The following is a 20,227-nucleotide window of genomic DNA, read 5'->3' as shown; positions in this document are numbered from 1 at the left end:
TGGCCTTGAGATTTGAGCTGGCAGTTACAATACCATGAAAACATCTTTGGTTCCTTATGGTATTACACTGGGTATGTTGTACAACTTTTTCAACAAAATAGTTTATGGCACATTTTTCTTTTTGGTAAATAACTTGATTATTAACCAAAAGTGAAAAGTTTCAGCACAAAAGAGCTATGCTACTGGACAGTTAGTCAGTAGTCAGCTCGAGCATAGGTACATAATAAAGCTCAACAAAACAAAATACAGCAAAGGCCCTACTGTACTGATCAGCCCATAACTCATAACTACACTAGGTAAAGATTGAAATGGGACAACTATCTCGCTATATGCGGCTTGATGTTTGCTCTTTGGTGCACCTCCTGGATGGTCAACTTCATGAGCAAGTTGACAATTTGTTTCTTCCGCTGGAAAATCCTTTGGTTCCTCCCTCTCCACACATAATGCATTGCAGCTGCTAGCACCATTCGATACACTGCAGCCTGAGGTGTTTTGCCCGTGACATGTTGCTCTTCCCAAGTAAACTCCTCATCCCATCTTCTAGAGAACCTCCTGATGCCCCTCCACGAGGGAAGCTTGTCCCAAACCTGAGATGAAAAGTCACACAGGAAAAACAAATGGTCCATACTTTCATCTGTGGATTCACATAAAGGGCGTTGTTGGTCACCGGTCACACTCCACTTGTTGAGCCCATCTCTAGTTAAGAGTCTCGTGTGAGGAGCTAGTAGTAACACAAAAGTTTATCTTGGTAATTCAAGATTATTGCAGACTAACCTCCTCCATGTCACCTTCTGGAACTGTCCCCTGAGCTTAACATAAAGCGGTTTAGTTGAGAAATTTTGCATTGCCTGAACATCAGTCATGGAGTATCCAGCTAGAGTAAAATACTTAGTAGCCTTGAGAATCCTCTGAACAATCCAGGAAGCCTGTTTTGGTACATCATTAAGCTCATGGTACATCAGTCATGAAGTTTATGGCACATTCCTTTGAACCTTCATGGTAATAACTAATAAACATACATGCCAATTTCTCGACTCTTCAGTACATATGTACGAGGAATGATGCATCTTTTGATGTTGTGATCCCATTCCTCTGCTAGTAATTATGTAAATGAACTAAATGCTTAATAAGATTTGATTGGCTGGTCTTCGCCAAAACAAAGAATAACATAGCCTTGAATTAACTCGAACTGAATGGTAAATATGCTACTCCTGTCTTCCACTTGAATGCATGGTCGGTCAGGCATTAAAGTGAGAAAAAAGCACTTCTAGCTAGTATACAGAACAAACTGGGCCCATTGAATAGACACCACATTAGGAGTGATAGCGTCCGAATCCACTCCATTAAATAGAAGTGTGCACGGTTATATGTAATATAATTAACTCACCCATAAATTAGAGTCGACCCCACAGAGAACAGTATTTAGGCGATTAAGTAAAGTAGGAATTATCACCAACAACAGCTAGCCAAACACTTAAAGGTGGCTTAGAGAGAAAATTACGTCTAATGCGGAAATGTAAACTAACTTAGAAAGCAAGTAAAATGATCAATGGCCACAAACATGGTGACAAAGAAAATTACTCTCGGTAACAATTTAATGTATTTCACAATTTATAAATAACGGCGAGCTTATGTTAATTAGCCTCAGATAATGGCTCTAAGTTAACTTCTTCCGAAGACTAACAATAACAAGACTACCTAATTGAATATCCCTAAAGCAATTAAGAGCATTAAGAAAACCCGAATATGGCTTCAAGTGGTTCGCCTATCTTGGTCAATTAGATGAGGGTTAACGTCCCAAATTCTTGTTAATTAATTTTTTCCAACCCCGAGTTTGCCTCTTCTGAATTTAAACTGAAATAAATGAGCGATTCCTAGGGTTAGCACTGCCTTAAGAAACTTTAAAGACAAGAATATTAAAGAAACAATAACTTACTTAATTAAGAATAAAAATCATTGAATACGTAAGAAAAACAAGCCAAACATTAATCATATATTCTCATAAACAAGATTCAACTGAAGAAATAAATACTACACAGTTAGATGTTCAATACAAAACAAGAAAATAAAGAAATGAAGTAAAGATTCAAAAAACTGTCTTCAACCCCAAAGAGTGTAAAAACCCTAGCTCTAAGACTTGTGTTTTTGCCAAAGATGTGTTTCTAAATGAGCTAGGTCGAGTTTTATGTGGTTTGGGATCGAAAAATGTGAATTACCAACTCTGTCCAGAACTGAACCTCATTGACCGCAATTGCGGCCATTGCGGCATTCTCGACTTTGACCAGAACAACAATTACTGACAGACTACCACATTTGTGGCCGTTGACTGCCGCATTGAGACTGAAATGTTGACCACCGCAATTGCGGTTCTTTGGTCGCAATTGCGGCATCTGACAGTGTGTTCTCCAAATTTCTTCTTTCAGCCTTTTTTTACTTCTTTTTGCTCAATTTCACTTCATTTGATCTCAATTTATTTGATGACTCAGTGTCCCTCAATTAATAGCAATACACACCATAAATAGCCTTACATTGTCCGTTACGGTTCACTTTTACTCGGGTACATAAAAATTACTAAAAACTTGTGGACTCTATTTGGATTTTATATTTTTTTAGAGTTGCCGTCTAATTTTATGATGGAAATTAGGAAAATTAGGTAAAAGGGTTTATTCAAACAAAAGAAAAGTCATGTTTAAACCAGAGTTTGAGGTGAGGGTTCTGGTGATTTCCTAAGGAAGGTTTTAAGCACCCTAGTATTAAGGATCCATAGAATACAGTTGACATTCGAGCTTCAATGTATGATTAATGTGATTATTTGCTAAAATGTTTTCTTTCTTGCAAAAAAACAGTCATGCTAATCATAAAACTCCACTTTTGCAAAAATATCCTTTTAAGGAAAAGAAAAAGATTGGTTTTCTTTTGGAAAATGTTAAATTCACTTCATTTCCGGACCAAAACACACTTAAGATTTTCTCTTAAGTAGATTCACTACTAGTTTGATCCAAATGTCATGATTTAGTCCTTTTAGTTTTGTATATGTATATAAGAAAATAAATGGAGTATATCTCCTTTATAAGAATAGTATAGGTTTTGATAAGTATAAATAGAGAAAAGAGTTTACTTATTTTATTTGGTTCATTGAAGCTCAATTATCAACCACATCCTACTTCAAAGCCACCTTATTCCTCAAATCAAGGTTTAAGTGTATTTCTTTTTATTTATATATATTTGCCTTAAGGTTTGGATTTTTGGCCCAAAAGAGTTGTAAAATACCTTAAGTTAAAATGAGTTCGAGAAAAAGCATTTTACTACTATATATAAGGGGCAATGTAATGAGTTTTGTAGTATTTAGTTATATTGTAACTATTTGGTTGGTCCAATCAAATTGGTTTGCTCTTTCAAATTGTCCTTAGAGTTGTTATTTATTACTTCATGTATCAAAGTATATACCAATAAATCAAGATACTTTGAAACCCTTTTTTATAGCATATCTTTTTTCAATGTCTTATTTTGCCCCTACTTTATTTCATTTTTACTTAGGTTGACACAATTAATTTAGTCAATATAATAATTTTGAGCCCTTTAAAAATGCTAAAAAATTTGTTAATAGTGATGATGTCATCTAATAAAAATAACTATGCACAAAGATAATCTAAAATGGTGATGATAATAACTTTGAAGAACTCATTTGGTATCGGAAGAGTACTCTATCGATCAAATTTTCTTTAGTAATTCTTAAATTACCATTAAATTTCTCTTGATCTTATTTAGTAAAAAGAGATTATTCTGAAAATATAAAGTTAGATTTAATGATTTCACACAACTATACAATAGAAAATAAATTTTAAAACTTTTTAACAATTAACATATTAAAATCTTGGAAAACAAAAGAAAAAATCTTTAATTTTATTCAATTTGCTTACTTAAGTGGGATATCAAAGAGAAAAGATGCTTACCAAGTGATCAACTCCTCAATCCCATAATTATTAAATATTGATAATCGCATCTTTCTTTTCTTGCAAACAATTTAATTTGTCAGAAATCATACAATCCTTAATTGATTGAGTAAGAAAGTTTTCTTTTAAGAATAAAGCATCAATGAGTTAATGACAAAACTAAATCAATTCTTAAACTTTGTTTCAAAGAATTTAATTTATTTTGAATTTCATCTAAACCTAGACTTTAATTACCATATTTGTTTTAGCATAAACCATTGTTACATGAAATTATGAGTAGTTAATCAAAGAATAGCAAAACATGCCATTCCTTCCTCTAACTAGAAATTATATGCTCACAAATTCATAAAATATAAGAATGTCCTTTTCAATTTATGACTATAGTCAATTTGAAATCATTCTGCATACTTTAAATTATGTTATTAAACATCAAGTTATATCTGTCTCTTTGATATCTGTTTATCCCAAGCAAACTTGCTTTCTTACAACAATTCTTTTAGTAAATTATCTAATTATACGATCAAAAAATTTAACTAATGAATAATACATGATTAAGAAGCCATTATTTTAAAAGAGTTGTGCCTAAAAAACGTACGTATTTTTTTATTTTAATTAAAAACATTATGTAGTACATCATTATCTTAATCTTGAGCCCGGGCTCAGCACGGACTTCACTGAACTAGTTATACTTATGTTTCTCTAAGAAATCTGTTTTTGCTTCCAGTTGCCACATAATCAGCCCATGTCCATTAGTTTACAAACAAAGCCCAATCATTTCTTAATCTTCATTTATTTAGAATCCAAGAAAACGACCCATTTCTCGTTTTTGATTTCAAAGTAAGCTTCGGGCCCAAAAACAATCTTTTATTTAAGTCAACTTAGGTCTCATTTGTTTGCACTTAATGGACGTCTGAATCTGAATGATTCAGACCTTAGGCCATTAAGTGCATTTGTTTACATTAGGATCTAAGCACTTATTTGATCCGAATAGGCCTTAATCATTAAGATCTTGAATAAAGTCTTAATATCATTAAGAGGTACACACTCTAAACCTCCCACCCCCCACCACCTAACCCCTCCCCACTCACCACCAACACCACCCCAACCCTCTCGCCCCCACCTACCTACCACTCACCCACGCCACTCCCACTCTCACCCTACCTCACAACCCATCCATCCATCCTTAACCCTACCCCCTACACACCTCCACCCCACCCCCAACCCTACCCCCTACACACCTTCCACCCACCCTCTAACCCTACCCCCCACGCACTATTAACACCCCCAACACCCCTCATCCCCACCTACCCATCCACCCTCAAACCCTATCCCCCATGCACTATCAACACCCCCCATCCCCACCTACCCACCCGCCATCCACCCCCAACCTGACCCCCTACACACCCTTCACCCACCCCCAACCCTACCCCCTACACACCATCCACCCACCCTCAACCCTACCCCCCCACCTACCATTAACACCACCCATCCACCCCCCACCCCCTCCCTCCCACCACCACCCAACCTCACCTACCAACCCCACCACCCACCACCACTACAAACATTTCATTTTTTTATCAAATAGTATTTTTATTTTATTAAATTTGTATTTATTTTCGAATATTTAGTTACTTTCTTATTTGAATTATATATTTATTATTTTTAAATAAATTCATTATGCACATTCAAATGTCGAAAAACAAACTATCTGAATCATTCAGTGTTCAGATCTAGGGACAACATCTTTAATCATTCAGATGTGCATTCAGATTCAGATGTCTTCATCTTAATGAAAACAAATGAGGCCTTATACCAAATTCTATATATATGTACTTTAGCGAGTTTTGTAAGAAAAATCCGAATTCATTTATTTCATGCAAATACTTATAATAGCTGCTTTTAACTTTGAAAATTCATTTTTTGAGAAAAATATTTAGCAACTACGCGAATTTCCTAATTCCTATCGCATTTGGGTTTCAACATTATCAAGTATTTTTTACATACACATATACCAATACATATAAAATAAGAAGGAAAAATTACGTGTTATAGCTATTTTTAGTACATAATTAGTGATATTAACTACCTTTTGTTTTAATTACTAATAATAACTAAATACTTTTTGAATTTAAGTAATATAGCGACACAGTAATTTTCAATTACTGGTGCACAAATACACCTAAAATTTAGCACTCCCAATCTCATATCCCCCTTTTAATGGTAACAATATTAATCGCTTAATATACATTATCATTCTCTCTCCTTTTTCATAAATTTTTGACATTTTCTATTCTCACTTACTACCTATTTCAGATTTTTCATTTCTCAAATCCCTAAAAAATTCTCTCTCTCCTTCTATCAACCACCACCATGACGGGTGGCGGCCGCCCCTCTCTCAGTTTTTTTTTGGTTTCCATGATTTCAAGCTTTGTGGACAAATTAAACATAAAAAGGCAATTAACCTTTCCATTTTTTTTTATGTGAATGATGTTCCAACTAGAATGATCATTCATTATGGTTGACGGCTTATCTCCCATTGTGGGCAAGTTGTAGCTGTAAATGCCAAGACTTTTGGGCTGTGGACCAGTGCCCATAAATTTGGACCGAGTTGCATTTGCTCTGTGGCTAGGGTTTTTTTGGTGGTCTAGGGTTTTTTAGGGTTTTGAGAAGATGAAAAATATATGTATTTGTGTATGTTCTATGATATAGCTACCAATTGTTTGTGGTTGGTGGTGTATTTATGTAAGTTTTTCTATATTTTTGTGTATTTGTTCAAATTAATTTCATCAGTTCATCTAGTTTCAAATACATGACTGGCGAAAATACATTGTAAGTTTTCTATATATTTGTGTATTTTGTTCAAATTAATCCATCAAATACATGTGTGATGCAAATTGCTACTCACACTAATACATGAGATTTAATATAAAAATACATGGGGTTTGATTAGTGACTTCAAATACATTGGTTATGCTATCAAATACATGTGTAAATCAAAACGAAATCAATATTGAAAACTTCAAATACATTACCGCTAAAATACATGGGTGATGCAAATTGTTAATCACACAAATACATGAGATTTAATATAAAATACATGGGATTTTATTGAAAACTTCAAATACATTAGTTATGCTATCAAATACATGGGTAAATCAAGAACGAAATCAATATTGAAAACTTCAAATATATTGGCTGTTGAATGTTTTCAAATTTTGAATTTTTGATTTTTTATGTTTGAATGTTGAAGATTGGATGGAGGAATAGAAAATGGTTATGGAAGTTAATCTAAAATCTGATTTTGTGGAAGGGTATGGTAAAAAATACCAATTAATAGCTAATTAATTGATCCCACCGTTATGGCCTTAAATCAAGGGATATATTTTATTTTTTACTGTGTTACTATGTATTTATAAGCATCAAATACATCCGAAAAAATACTTTAATTTGGAAAAACATAGCTACAAATGGTAATTTTTAAAAGATAGCCATAAATGATAGGAAACTACCAAAAGATAGTAATTTTGTTAATTTTACCAAATAAGAATATAATGAAAGAGGAAGTTAGGCTGATGGGCCTACCTATGCCCACCAATTGCCATTTTCACACATGATTGGACCTTCTATGTTTTTTTATCTCCTCCGAACTTGATTGAAAGAAGGTTGTTGGGCCAACTGGTTTTATAAGAAAAGGGCCCAAACGGCTCGGCAATGTGGTATCATGCAAAGGCGGAGGGGAAAAGGAAAAGGAAAAATACGGTTAGAAGGTATCTATACTTGGTCATTAAACTAAAAGGAATTAAGTAAGAAAATACGTGTGATTCACATATACGAGCGAGTAGGATAAACATGTTTAACGTGATTAAATAAATCAAGGAAAAACAAAGACCCAAACGAGTGGAAAAGCCCAAGAAAAACAAAAATAACACAACAAAGCAAGGCCCGTTTTTATCAGTGATATGAATCGACTAAGGCAGGGTTAGGCCCATTTTTAATAACAAAGCAGTAAAGGGAGAGAGCAGGCCCAATAGTATTATACTAAACAAAGTTGAGTTAAAATTTCCACTTAGATTCACTGATATACACAATATACATGTTTTCCTATAGGCTTCTAAATGTATACACCATGTAGGTTCATTGTATATCAAACTCACATAAAAGAATTCAATAAGCATATAAAGTATACCTTCCTATATACACAAAGTGTATACAAGACACGTATATATTGTACATTTCGCATATATCAGCGTAAATGACAACTCAATACAAGGCAGAAGAGAGAAGTGGACATAATACAGTACATGTCAAGTATATATCAGACCATACATATATCATACCTACTGCATTTGACCCCTATTGATTCATAACATGTTGTGTCTATCTTCAATAACATGGCAGAGAAGGGACTAGGGTAGAGGGTCATGCAAGCTCAATGATCAGTCCTAAGTGACAACCTCTTAACCTGTTTTATATTCAAAATGATTGAAACCAATCCTTTTATTAAAATATATATATATATATATATTCGGTCTCAGTGTTATCACTTCTTATCCAATACAAGACTTAGTGACAGATATATTTACACACAGTAGACATATTTGGTATGGAAAGCAATCTTGAAAGGGTAGTTATCAAAGCTGGTTGAGACTAGGAGAAAACTAAGAAACAGTATGTCTGATTAAAACTGAGTTCAAACTCACATAATTAAGAGCCCGTTTGGATTGGCTTACAGCTTAAAGCTGTTTGCAGCTTATAAGCTGAAAAAAATAAGTTGGGGTAGTCCAACTTATTTTTTTTGGAACAGCTTATAAGCTGCTTTAGATAAACTAAGTCAAATGGGTCCAATTATTTTTTTGAGCTTATTTTAAGCATAAAATGACTTTAAGCTGACCAGCCAAACACTCAAAAAAGCTGAAAACAGCTTATAAACCAACTTATAAGCCAATCCAAACGGGCTCTAAACCAAGTCATACTTAACTTAAGCTAACACTAAGCATGTATAAACTACTAACTAATCATACTTAACGACTGCTAGCCTTATCAGAAATAAAACAAACATAAACATAACCATTTAAACTAAACTAATTACCTTAAACAAACATATAAGGCATACTAATAAGCAAACTACACTAAGCACACTAACTAACAGATAATTGAACTAAAAGAAAAAGCATACAAATTACTAAAATAAACACACTAACTAACAGATAATTGAACTGAGTATATTTTGCTCCTTAATCGAGTCTTATGTATATTTCAGTTTTGGCCCGTCTGTCAAAAAGTGAATCATGGGGTTCTTTATATAGAACCTTAAGTCTGAGAAACCCTAGCTTGGCATCGATGTGGGATTGGTATCAACCAATCAGAAATCAGATTTCAAAATCGAATACCAATAAAAATCATTGTTTCAACCTATTTGACCGCGAATATGCAAAAAAGCAGTGTAAAAGGTGAAGAGTATATCTTGTTTGGTAAAATTGAGAGGTAACATGGTTATTTATTTAATAAATCAAACTTTTTGAATTAAACAGAATAGAATACTTGTCAATTCTGGGACTTGATAATTTGAATAATTTTGACAAATACTTCAATATAAATGGTGAATATTTGTAAATTATTTTAAATGGCTTACAAAAATATTTGAAGTTATTTTGCCTAATTAAGTGGCAAAATATTATCGAATTACTTTTATAAAAATCATTTTGACTTATATAAATGCATATTTCACTCCGTTTGATATCCGAGAACCCTGAGTAATTAAAATAAATTGTTGGAGATCAAAAAGTAGGAGTCAATAACTACCCCTTCGGTGTTCGGGAAGCTAATCAAACACTAGCCTTTATCACATGTCTATTGGGGGCCATGGTATTTCCCCTAAATGCCTCTCTAACTATTGACACTCAGGTTGTCTTTGTTGCCCATGCTGTCCTTAGGGGAGTTACAATGAATAGGCTTACTAAATACTTTGACATTATCCCCATTATCCTATCAGATATATACCGAGCTTTGGGAAAGTGCGGCAATCATTATTACTACTTCCAAGGTTGCAACCTCTTAGTCCAATGGTGGATACTTAAGTATTTGGATAAGAGCGGTTCATCTACCCGTCGAGATCTAGCCCTGAGAGAGGATGACTTGGGAGTCGCTGCTATACCTTGTAGGGTTCAAGATAAAAAAGGATGGGCTCACATCTTTTCTAGACTAAGAGAAAAACATATCAGGCGAAGGGTACCTGATTTTCATTCCAAGGCTGTTTGCATCAAGAGCCGTAGGCGTCCATATATATCGCTTATGGGCATTAGGGGAATCAGACCCTACACACTATTGAGAGTACTTAAGCAGTTTGGTATGAGACAGGTTATTCCGAATATGAATAGCATGGGAAAGTTTGTACGAGATTATGAAGAAGGTCGCATCGAGGGTATAAAAGATGCTCGGAAAGATTGGAAGAATGTGATAAAAGAAGATAAGTTGGATGAAGATCCAAACAATCCAAGTCATGATGAAAACTACTACGAGTGGCTTAGGGCTGAGATAGCTGGTACTGCCGCTCCAGAACCGTACCTGTACAAATTTCCCAAGGATACGGAAGCCGGGAATGCAATTCAAGTTAGAAGAATGAAACGACGAATAGAAGGAAGATAAATGGATCATCAAGCAAAGATAGAATATGATCAAAAGATAATTGAGAGTTTGACAGACGAGGCAGATGCTTTATTGAAGAGCTTGGAATGGCTTGACACTTTTGTTAGAGGAGCCATGAATACAAAGACGTCATTGCTTGATGATCAGAGGGGTCAGTGGATCAGAACAACATTGATGCCAGCCTATGTAGCCATTCAGACTGCCCTTCGAAGGGCCAAGAAGGTACGGGATGACGGAGAGCAGATTTCTGTCCGTGGGTTAGACTTTTTCTGATTATTGCATTTACTTTAAAAATCTTTGTAATCCCACTTGGGAAAATACCATTAACGAAAAGCAATGGGATTTTATTTTTGGGAACAGTACATTTGTTTTACATATGGCATAATTCTACTTCATACGCTAGTAGCCTCGGAGCAACGAGGTATAGGAAAAAGAATTATACATTGCTCGAATGCTTATTTGATATAACTGCTTTGTGTGAAAATCACATATATTGTTGAAACTCTTGATTGGTCCACATTCCGATCACTACCCAACAGAAAAACCAAGGAACTAACCCCTTAAAACAAATTTAGCTCAACTTTTAAAATGGTTGATTTGCTAATAGGAAATGGAGACTTCAGACAGCATGAGTGCAACTTCACCTCACGTCAACCTAGTCAGTGACAACGAGAGCGCGGAAGCAACAAGTGAGAAAAATAAATAATGGGACGATAGAATGGCCCTAGCCACTGCTAGAACAAAAGAGTTTGTACAAACCACTAAAACAGCTAATGAGAAAATGAAAGAAGCGGAAACCCTCCCAGCCTATGTTGAAGAATTAACTAAGCAACACCCTGCCAATCGGGTAAAACAGGGAAAGGCACCTAAAGCTCAGCTCGGGAGTTATGTCCCGCTCAATCAATAAGAAGGGCTTGACCCTACACCATATGGAGATGATGAACTACTTATCCCCAATCTGAAAGTCTATGGACACCCGCACGAATCTCAGCTTGAGGAACCTCCAGTTTCATGCACAATTGTTCTTAAGGGCACAAGATCATACAATTGGGGTACACCAGTAAAGTTGTCTAAGCAACAACTCTTGGAGACTTTGGGGAGCTTTGGAGTGTACGCACAAAGTCCAAATCTGTTGCCACCATGCGCTCCTTCTGTGATTTACAGAAAATGCCTCTACCACCGAAGTCAGTCAGGTCATACAACCAATGAATGCGGAGCATTGGAAAGGAAGCTTATCCAATGGATTGACCAAGGGAGAATTAGCCAACTGTGGGGGCCCCACTCTCTCTTGACTCATGACTAAGAAAGAAACCATCCGGAAAGGATATCAAAGGTTATATTCTGGAGGAGCGATTTTTCTAAATTCGAAGAGTCATACACCAGGATCCACTCCCTACTATGTAGTGTGAAAAATATAAGAGCAGTGCCACAAACCTATCAGGGTCGCCCATGATCTCTGAAAGAAAGGGTTTGTGTGTATCACCATGGCCGCCCTGGCCACAACATTGAAGAATGTGTGAATTTCAAGCTTGAAGGCCATTTTTGGATTGTCACGGGAGGATAAGGATAAATGATGAAGATGAAGAAGACAATGAAGACCTTCTTAGTATGATTGGGTAGAAAAACATAAGTACCATTTACTGCTTTCAGTAAGATAGAGTATCACTTTCCCTTTTTATGTAAACGGAACCACGCCGACCTGATGTCCTGTTGGGGATACGTGGGAAGCCTACTTAAGGCCTGGTCAGGGTAGAAAAACTAAGTTTCGGGTAGCATAGGAAAAACCTTTTCTGTGTATGCCTGAACTACGGATGGACATGATTTCCCTTTGGTGGGATACGTAGGCAGTCTATTTAAGACTCGGTCCTTTTATAATAAAAATCTAAATCCCCTTAGTATAGGATAGGTAAGAGCAAATCAACCCTAAAAACCACTTACTGAAGAAATCAATATTCCCAAAAATACAAAAAACCAAAATACCCTTGGAATGTGAATCAATCAAGAGTTGAAATAAAATGTATGACTCTATGTGTTATAAACTGCAAACAACGTGATATTTTGTGTTTCGTGCTTAAATCTAATGCTAACTTGGGAGCTTTTGAGTTGTTTTCTCTTATAGACAGAGGTCGATTCGCTGGCACCAGTTACTCGATCAAAAGCTGTCGCAACGTCCTTAAACCCTCAAGAAGAAAACATGCCTGAAACTCCACCACCGAACAAAACTGCTTTAGTCGAAGGTACCCCAACAGCTGGCATAGCTGGAATGCCTTTGGAAGAGGTTGTTAGCCTGCTGATGAGGCAATTGGTTGCAGCTAGAGAAGAAGCGGACCGCCTGAGTGCTGAAAAGGAAAATGCTACTAATGCTGAGGCTAGGAGATCTCTACCCACTTTCCCAAATTTAGATTTACCAATTTCTGACCATTTCCCGCAAACTCAGACTGGGGCTACTTTTCAAACTCCACTACGCCGAAATACTACCCATGTGGGGAATTCCTTCCACCAAACCCCAATTTTTCAAACACCCGCTCATGCTATAAACGCAAATGCTCATCAAGCCCCTTGGGCAACAGGAACTCCTGTGATTCACCCCGTGCAACCAAATGTCACTTTTCAAAACCATGTCACCCATATTGACTCTTCGCCAGAATTGGAGAACATGGAAATATTCTTTGAAGCAAGAATAGATAAGATCGAGAAGGAGATGGGGAAGAAAATTGTTGAACTGAAACATAGCTCTAAAAAGAAAGAAGGGCTGAGATACTCTGATTTATGCATACATCCAGACCTGGGTCTACCAGAAGGCTTCAAGATTCCCAAGTTTGATCACTTTAATGGGTCAGGAAATCCCATAGCGCACTTGAGGGCTTACTGCGACCAGTTGGTTAGAAATGGCGGAAACGAAGCTTTGCTCATGAGGTTGTTTAGTCGAAGTCTGTCAGGAACAACTATGGATCGGTTTATCTCTCAAGACATTAGCCAATGGAAAACATGGGAAGAAATAGCAAGTTCATTCATGGAAAGATTCCGCTTCAATGTGGAAAATGTGCCTGATTACTTCTCATTCTCATTGGAGAAAATTTATCAGAAATCGACTGAAACCTACCGAGAATATGCTAGTCACTGGAGAGACGAAACGGCGCGTGTGCAACCACCCATGACTGAAGCTGAGCTGGTAGCCGCGTTCATATGGTATATTTCTCGTAAGCTGGGAACACCTCAAAGTGGGAAATGAGTTGCCAAATGATCAAAAGTCGAGTGGATCTCTTGTAAATTAGATAATGCCACTAAAACAAACGTGTCGACGATTAAGTTGCGGAACCATCGAAGGACTTGAGCGCAGTTATTTCTTGTCAAATTTCAAATATTTTGCGGGAAATCAACTACATGGAGTAAAAAAGGAATATTTGCTTCACGAATGCTTCAAGTCTAAAAGGCTCGATAAGTCATGCACCTCAACAAGCCTTGAAGTAGGGGCATTTGTAGGCACTGAAATTTAGTCGGACTTAAATTCACAAATTAATTTGGATTATATTCTAAATTCGAGATGTATTAGTCCACACAAATATTATAGGCTAATATAATCGGATTAATTACTTAAGTCCAATTAGTATGGATTTAATTGAAAGACCAATTCAATTGGGCTAGTCGATCTTGTCGGACTTTATATGATGAGCCCACTCTGTTAGCCCAAGGTCCATGCACGTATCAAGTGACGAGGCATGCCAAGTCAAGTCGAGGACTAATAAAATCGTGCCACATGCATAAGTAACACAGCATGTCAAGTCAATAAAAGAACCAATCAAATGTCGCCGAGTGTTCAAATGACATGGCTCAACCAATCATATACATATCTTAGCTCTTTGATCCCCTGCAACTATAAATAAGGGTCTTTACAAAGCCAAAGGGCTTGAAAAAAAATACATAGAGAAGCTCTCATCTCCAAGGGTGATCCGCAAGTCTTCCGCATACTTAGAAGTCTTCATCTCCAAGTGGTGAGCCGCAAGTTTCCATATGTCCACGTTTGTGATTAAAGCTTAGCTCTGCATTCATGGTGAAATCGCAACAACAAGTAATCTGTCGTTCTAGAACAAGCAAAGCCCTTGATTGACGGTCGTATCGTGAGGAGAAGAATCAGAGGATTACATATTTTTATTTAAGCTTTTATAAAGATTGTAATCCCCGCATAAATTCTTGAAATCAAATATTATTCTTTGTCGTTATTTTTCTTGTCTTGACTATTATTTTCGGGAATGAAAAGTTAGTTGTTACAATGGTTATTTGGAGAAATCAACTCCTCACTGTTCCAGGTCTTCTTTTTTTATTCATGCAATAACTTCTAAATAAAACTTCCCCAATACTTATAAGTTCTGGGAGAGACTGAGACGGCTCAACTCAGTCCATATGAGCGATCCTTGATCCAAATCAGAGCCCGTTTGGATTGGCTTATAAGTTGCTTATAAGCCGTTTTCAGCTTTTTTGAGTGTTTGGCTGGCCAGCTTAAAGTCATTTTGTGTTTAAAATAAGCTCAAAAAAATAATTGAGCCCATTTGACTTAGCTTATCTAAAGCAGCTTATAAGCTGAAAATAACTTATAAGCCAAAAAAAAATAAGTTGGGCTACCCCAACTTATTTGTTTTTTAGCTTATAAGCTGCAAACAGCTTATAAGCTGCTTAAAATAAGCCCATCCAAACAGGCTCTCAGTATCCAACAATATACCGCTTTATAAGGAAAATGAGATCGGTTTTTATTGTGTTTATAAACGTGGCAATCCACGTGATCGAAGACATAGATGAGTTGGCATAACATTTTCAAAATCTAACAAAACCATCTAAAGATCCTACTTCTTCAACGCTTTATGTGATACTTACTGTGCTGCACCATTTTCAATAGATGAGTAGCTCTTCTTACTACAAAATAAATAAAATAATAAAAGAAAAGTGATTTTGTCATACCATTTTAATTGAATGATCATATAAACAATCAATTCTAAAATTTTGGCACTATCATAATTTTGAATTTATAATCAAACTTTCTTGTGTGATCTAAAAGTAAATTGTGTTAAGAAATTATACTGAGAACATTCTATAGTTGAAACCATCATAGAGAAGAACCGTGATAGAAGATGACTAAATTTCTCTGTGTAGAGGGAGTATATAACTTAAATTTCTTACGAAATGAATATTAGCGACATGCAAAAACATTTACGTAACTACTCGTGCTGGTAGATTTGGTCCTGAAAAAGTTTGTTGACAAAAATAGAAACATTTGAGGGTCGGCCCATCATGTGCTTTTCCTCAATTGAATAAGCTTACTTTGCTCATATAAAAGGACCAAGACATATGTTGCAGCCTAATTTGAACTCCAACAGTAAGTCGGTTGTCGTAAAAATTGGCACAAGTGGCTACCTAAATTGGAACCACTTATCGCGTCACATGGTAGTAAAAGGTCAAATATCTATGTGTCTCGAAATTTTACGGCGTTTCACACACACGCTAATCCCCTCCTCTCAAACATGGCAATGGCAACAACTCGTTGACGCGGGAGACTCCACGTCACTTGTAAACTTGCAAACCCCATCTTAGTTTCTATTTTGCTCAATCAAAATATAAATTCAAATATTAAGATAAGATATGTAAATTTGTACATACATCTGATTATTATATTAAAAATTGAATACTAAATTTAAAATTGCATTTAATTTGTCGATATCCTAGTTTAAAAAAATTGTCTTTATTTAAAAATTAATAAATATTCTCTCTGTCCCAATTTAAGTGTCTTGTTTTCATTTTAGGATTGTCCTAAAAAGAGTGTCACTTTCTATATTTAATAAGTTGACAATTCAAACATCCTACATGACAAATTTATAACTACACGACTCAAAGGACATTTTAGTACATTATATACATGTGTTAATTTGGGACCACAAGATTCATTTAAAAGTTTGTCTTCATTTATCAACCTATGTGCCTAGTCAAACTAAACCACTTAAATTGGGACAGAGGGGAGCATAAAATTTATATAAAATACTAATTGATCTAATACTATATTAACAAAATATGCATTAGAAAAGTATATGGTGGTGATGACTAACTATAGTTGTTGTGGGTGCCGATTAGGGGTGAAGGTTGGTGGTGGTGTTGGATGATGGTTGTGCATGGTTGTTGCCTTATTGATACGTAAGGGTTAGCGGTGATTGGGGCTGACATCGATAGTTCAAGATGGTGGTTGATTGTGCTGATAAATAATGATAGTGATGGTAATATTATTGGTGATGATGATTGATACCAGTTATTGTATTTTGTTGGCTGATGGTGGTAATTATCAGTAGTCATTGGTGATTGTTGTGATGGATTGATGGTGATAATTGTAAATGGTGGCTAGTGATTGTGACAGCTGATTGTAGTGATTATTAGCTGACATCAATGGTTAACAAGTGGTGGATTGTGGTGATAGCTAAAAATGGTGGTGGTAGTAGTAATTGTGATTGGTAGATGCGGTTGTATAGTGATGGCTGATGGTGGTGATTACGAGTAGTTATTAGTGATTGTTGTGGGCATGTGGTAATGGTCACATAGTTTCTTTTCTTCGATGTGTATTATTATCAGTTATCTATTATTTCATCTGCTTTGTATCTTGCTATTGTCTGTCATATTTTATTTGGTATCATGCTTCAAATTCTTTTCTTTTATTTCGAGTCGAGGGTCTATAAAATAACAATCTCTCTACCCCCACAAAGGTAGGGTTAAGATCTGCGTACATCTTCTCATCCCCAGAACCCACTTGTGGAATTACACTAGGTACATTGTTGTTGTTGGCTGGTGATGTGACAACTGATTGTAGTGATTGTCGACGATGAATTGTGGCAGAGGATGACGGTACCAGTCGTTGTCAATAGATAATGATGGTGCTCGCTAGGACAATTAGAATTAAAAGTGATGAGATTAGGTAGTGGTGAAATCACATCTTTACAAAAATCATTTAACGAATAGGATCTTAATGATATTGATACTTTGTTACAGATAATGATTCAAATCTATTCAGACCCATTAAATGGTTGTAAACTTTTGTCTAAAAAATATACCCTTTTGATTAAGATCTGAATAATTAAGATTTAATTTTAAAACAAATACACTTAATAATTGTAATATAAATAATTAAAATCTGGACCTCAATTAAATGCAAACAAATGAAGCGTTACTCTCTTTATTTCTGTTTATGCAATAGTATTTACTTGTTACTCCGTTTAAAAACTATTTCTATGTTGGATTAATTAATACGTATTGAATACTTTCTATTTATCTTTAATGAGAAGATAACTATACATATGTTTAAACAAAATCAAAATTTTTATAATCACATAAATTTTACTCCCTCCGTCCCAAATTAAGTGTCTTACTTTCGTTTTTAGTCTGTCCAAAAACAAAGTGCCTCTTTCTGTACTTAGTAAGTTGACAATTCAAACATTCTTCATGACAATTTTATACCACAAAATTCAAATGACATTTTACAACATTAAATATACACATCTTTAATTTATGATCACAAGATTCAAAAGTTTCTCTTTATTTCTTAAACTGTGTATCTACTCCAACTAAAACACTTAAATTGGGATAGAGGGAGTATCACAATTTAAAAATTATAAGTCCCAATTTTTTAAACTTCATTTCTTAAATAACATGCCTATTCAAATACTATCCATATATGCCCGTGCGATGCACTGGCCGAACATGTTTATTCATTTTAATTAACCAGTCTTTAAGATTTGTATTTTGTAAATAATTTTTAAAAATTTCTGATTGTCATGACAATGAAAGTTGTTCGTCGATGTGAAAAATAAAATTAGTATGAAGGTGAGGGAAAATTAATATTTTGATTCTAGATTTTTTCTTTTAAATTGTTTAATATGTTATATGTATACCGACAAGTTAATATCTATCTCAATTAATTAACTGTTCAGATCCAAACATAAGAACCATTGTGTTGTATATATTGAATTTTTTAAAAGCAAAACTAATAAAATATTTTTATTAAATTAATCAAAAAAATTAGTTACATTATAATTTTTATATTAACAATTATAGATAAAATGAATTGTTATAGAGAAATCAAAACTAGAAAGATATATATCGTAAATCACCAAATTTTAATTCCACAATGAAAATATGAAATAATACATTTTTATAAATGTAAAGAAACAATAATCAGAGAATACAAAGAAGTGTAAGATAAGTAAAGTATTGACAAAGAAGGAAAATGGAGATAAAAGTAATTGTTCATGTTAACATATCAAGACAAAGAAAAATTTCTTCTTCTTATTTTACCCTTCACATTAATTACTGATTTTACTTTATTTATTAATTTTTAAAAACGTAATAAGAGGGAGAAGAGAGGCAGTACATTGATTTAGTTTAAACACTCAGCATGTGATATGTGTTTATCTATTGCTCTTATCATCCTAACTAATCCTAATTAGAGGACGCTCGTATTTTCTGGAAAAGTACATCCTCTAAGGGGTCACATGAGTAAATATTCATTTGCATATTTACACTAAATTAACTCAATATATTAATTAAATAATTTAATACGCTGAAAATATGTACTATATTAATTAATACTTTCTTTATTCGATTTATGTGATACAGTTTGAATTTTGAGAGTCAAGCAAGAATTTTTTTGACCGCTACCTATTTGTTTTTTTTTTAATTCTCAATTATTATAATTTATATTATATTATTTTTTATGTTATATATATATATATATATATATATATATATATATATATATATATATATATATATATATATATATATATATATATATATATATATATATAAATTACTTTTCATAAAATTTAGAAATTGCGTATCCGAATTCATAGTCCATTCAAGAATTATGCGTATTTGTTTAATTGATGTTAAGTGTACAATTTATTGTCCACATGGAATTAAAAGTAGTTGATTGAAGTGTATTATATGTATAGCTCTTGATACAAGCATTCATTGCGTGTACAATTTGTAAAGCTTCTGGTACAAGCATTTTATGCTATTTTCGTCCACTCACCACACTTATATATAATAGATAGAAAAAAAGAAAAATATAGAATAGAAAAATAGACATATATTTTTAGTAATGTAGTCAAGTAATATGGGACGAAAGGAGTACTTCATTTATTAATTCTTAAAGAATGTGAAAAGTCGAGTATAGTAATGTGACCAAGTAATATGGGACGGAGGGAGTACTTCATTTATTAATTCTTAAAGAACGTGAAAAGTCAAGTAAATTGGCCAAGTAATAAGGGACGGTGGGAGTACTTCATTTATTAATTATTAAAGACCGTGAAAAGTCTAAATTAAATAAGTAAAGGTGCATGGAGAAAATAAATATGTTTCGGAAAAATTAAAATTGAAGTGCATACATGTATACATGAGAAGAAAATAAATATTCAGCAAGAACGTGAAAAGTCAAAAGTAAACAAGTAAAAGTGCACGGAGGAAATAAATGTGTGTCGAAGAATTAAAATTGAAGTGCATACGTCTATACATGAGAAGAGAATAATAATTCAGTACTATAACATATGTCTACGTGGGATTTATTAATTCCTAAAGAACGTGAAAAGTCAAAAGTGAAC

General features: G+C 34.4%; 1 protein-coding gene across 1 annotated transcript; it reads right to left on the bottom strand.

Annotated features, from left to right (window-relative positions):
• Positions 1–112: 112 nt before the first annotated feature.
• On the bottom strand, positions 113–2,485 carry LOC132632498 (uncharacterized). The gene is made up of 3 exons (XM_060348460.1): positions 1,020–2,485; positions 775–926; positions 113–696 (listed from the first exon to the last, which is right to left on the bottom strand). The coding sequence occupies exons 1-3, from the start codon at positions 1,086–1,088 to the stop codon at positions 318–320; spliced, it is 600 nt and encodes a 199-aa protein (XP_060204443.1). The 5' UTR covers positions 1,089–2,485; the 3' UTR covers positions 113–317.
• Positions 2,486–20,227: the final 17,742 nt, after the last annotated feature.

This window comes from Lycium barbarum, chromosome 3 (genome assembly GCF_019175385.1).
Source record: "Lycium barbarum isolate Lr01 chromosome 3, ASM1917538v2, whole genome shotgun sequence".
Taxonomy (NCBI): Eukaryota; Viridiplantae; Streptophyta; class Magnoliopsida; order Solanales; family Solanaceae; genus Lycium; species Lycium barbarum.
The sequence above is the reverse complement of the archived record's forward strand: the minus strand, read 5'-3'. Positions and strand labels throughout refer to the sequence as shown.

Bases quoted from the DNA above. Each gene is read 5' to 3' on its own strand.
- LOC132632498 (XM_060348460.1), bottom strand. From the start codon at position 1,088: ATGGGATCACAACATCAAAAGATGCATCATTCCTCGTACATATGTACT. The intron at 927-1,019 runs GTATGTTTATTA...GTACCAAAACAG, and splicing joins AAGAGTCGAGAAATTGGCAT to GCTTCCTGGATTGTTCAGAG. The intron at 697-774 runs GTTAGTCTGCAA...ACTCTTAACTAG, and splicing joins CAGAAGGTGACATGGAGGAG to AGATGGGCTCAACAAGTGGA.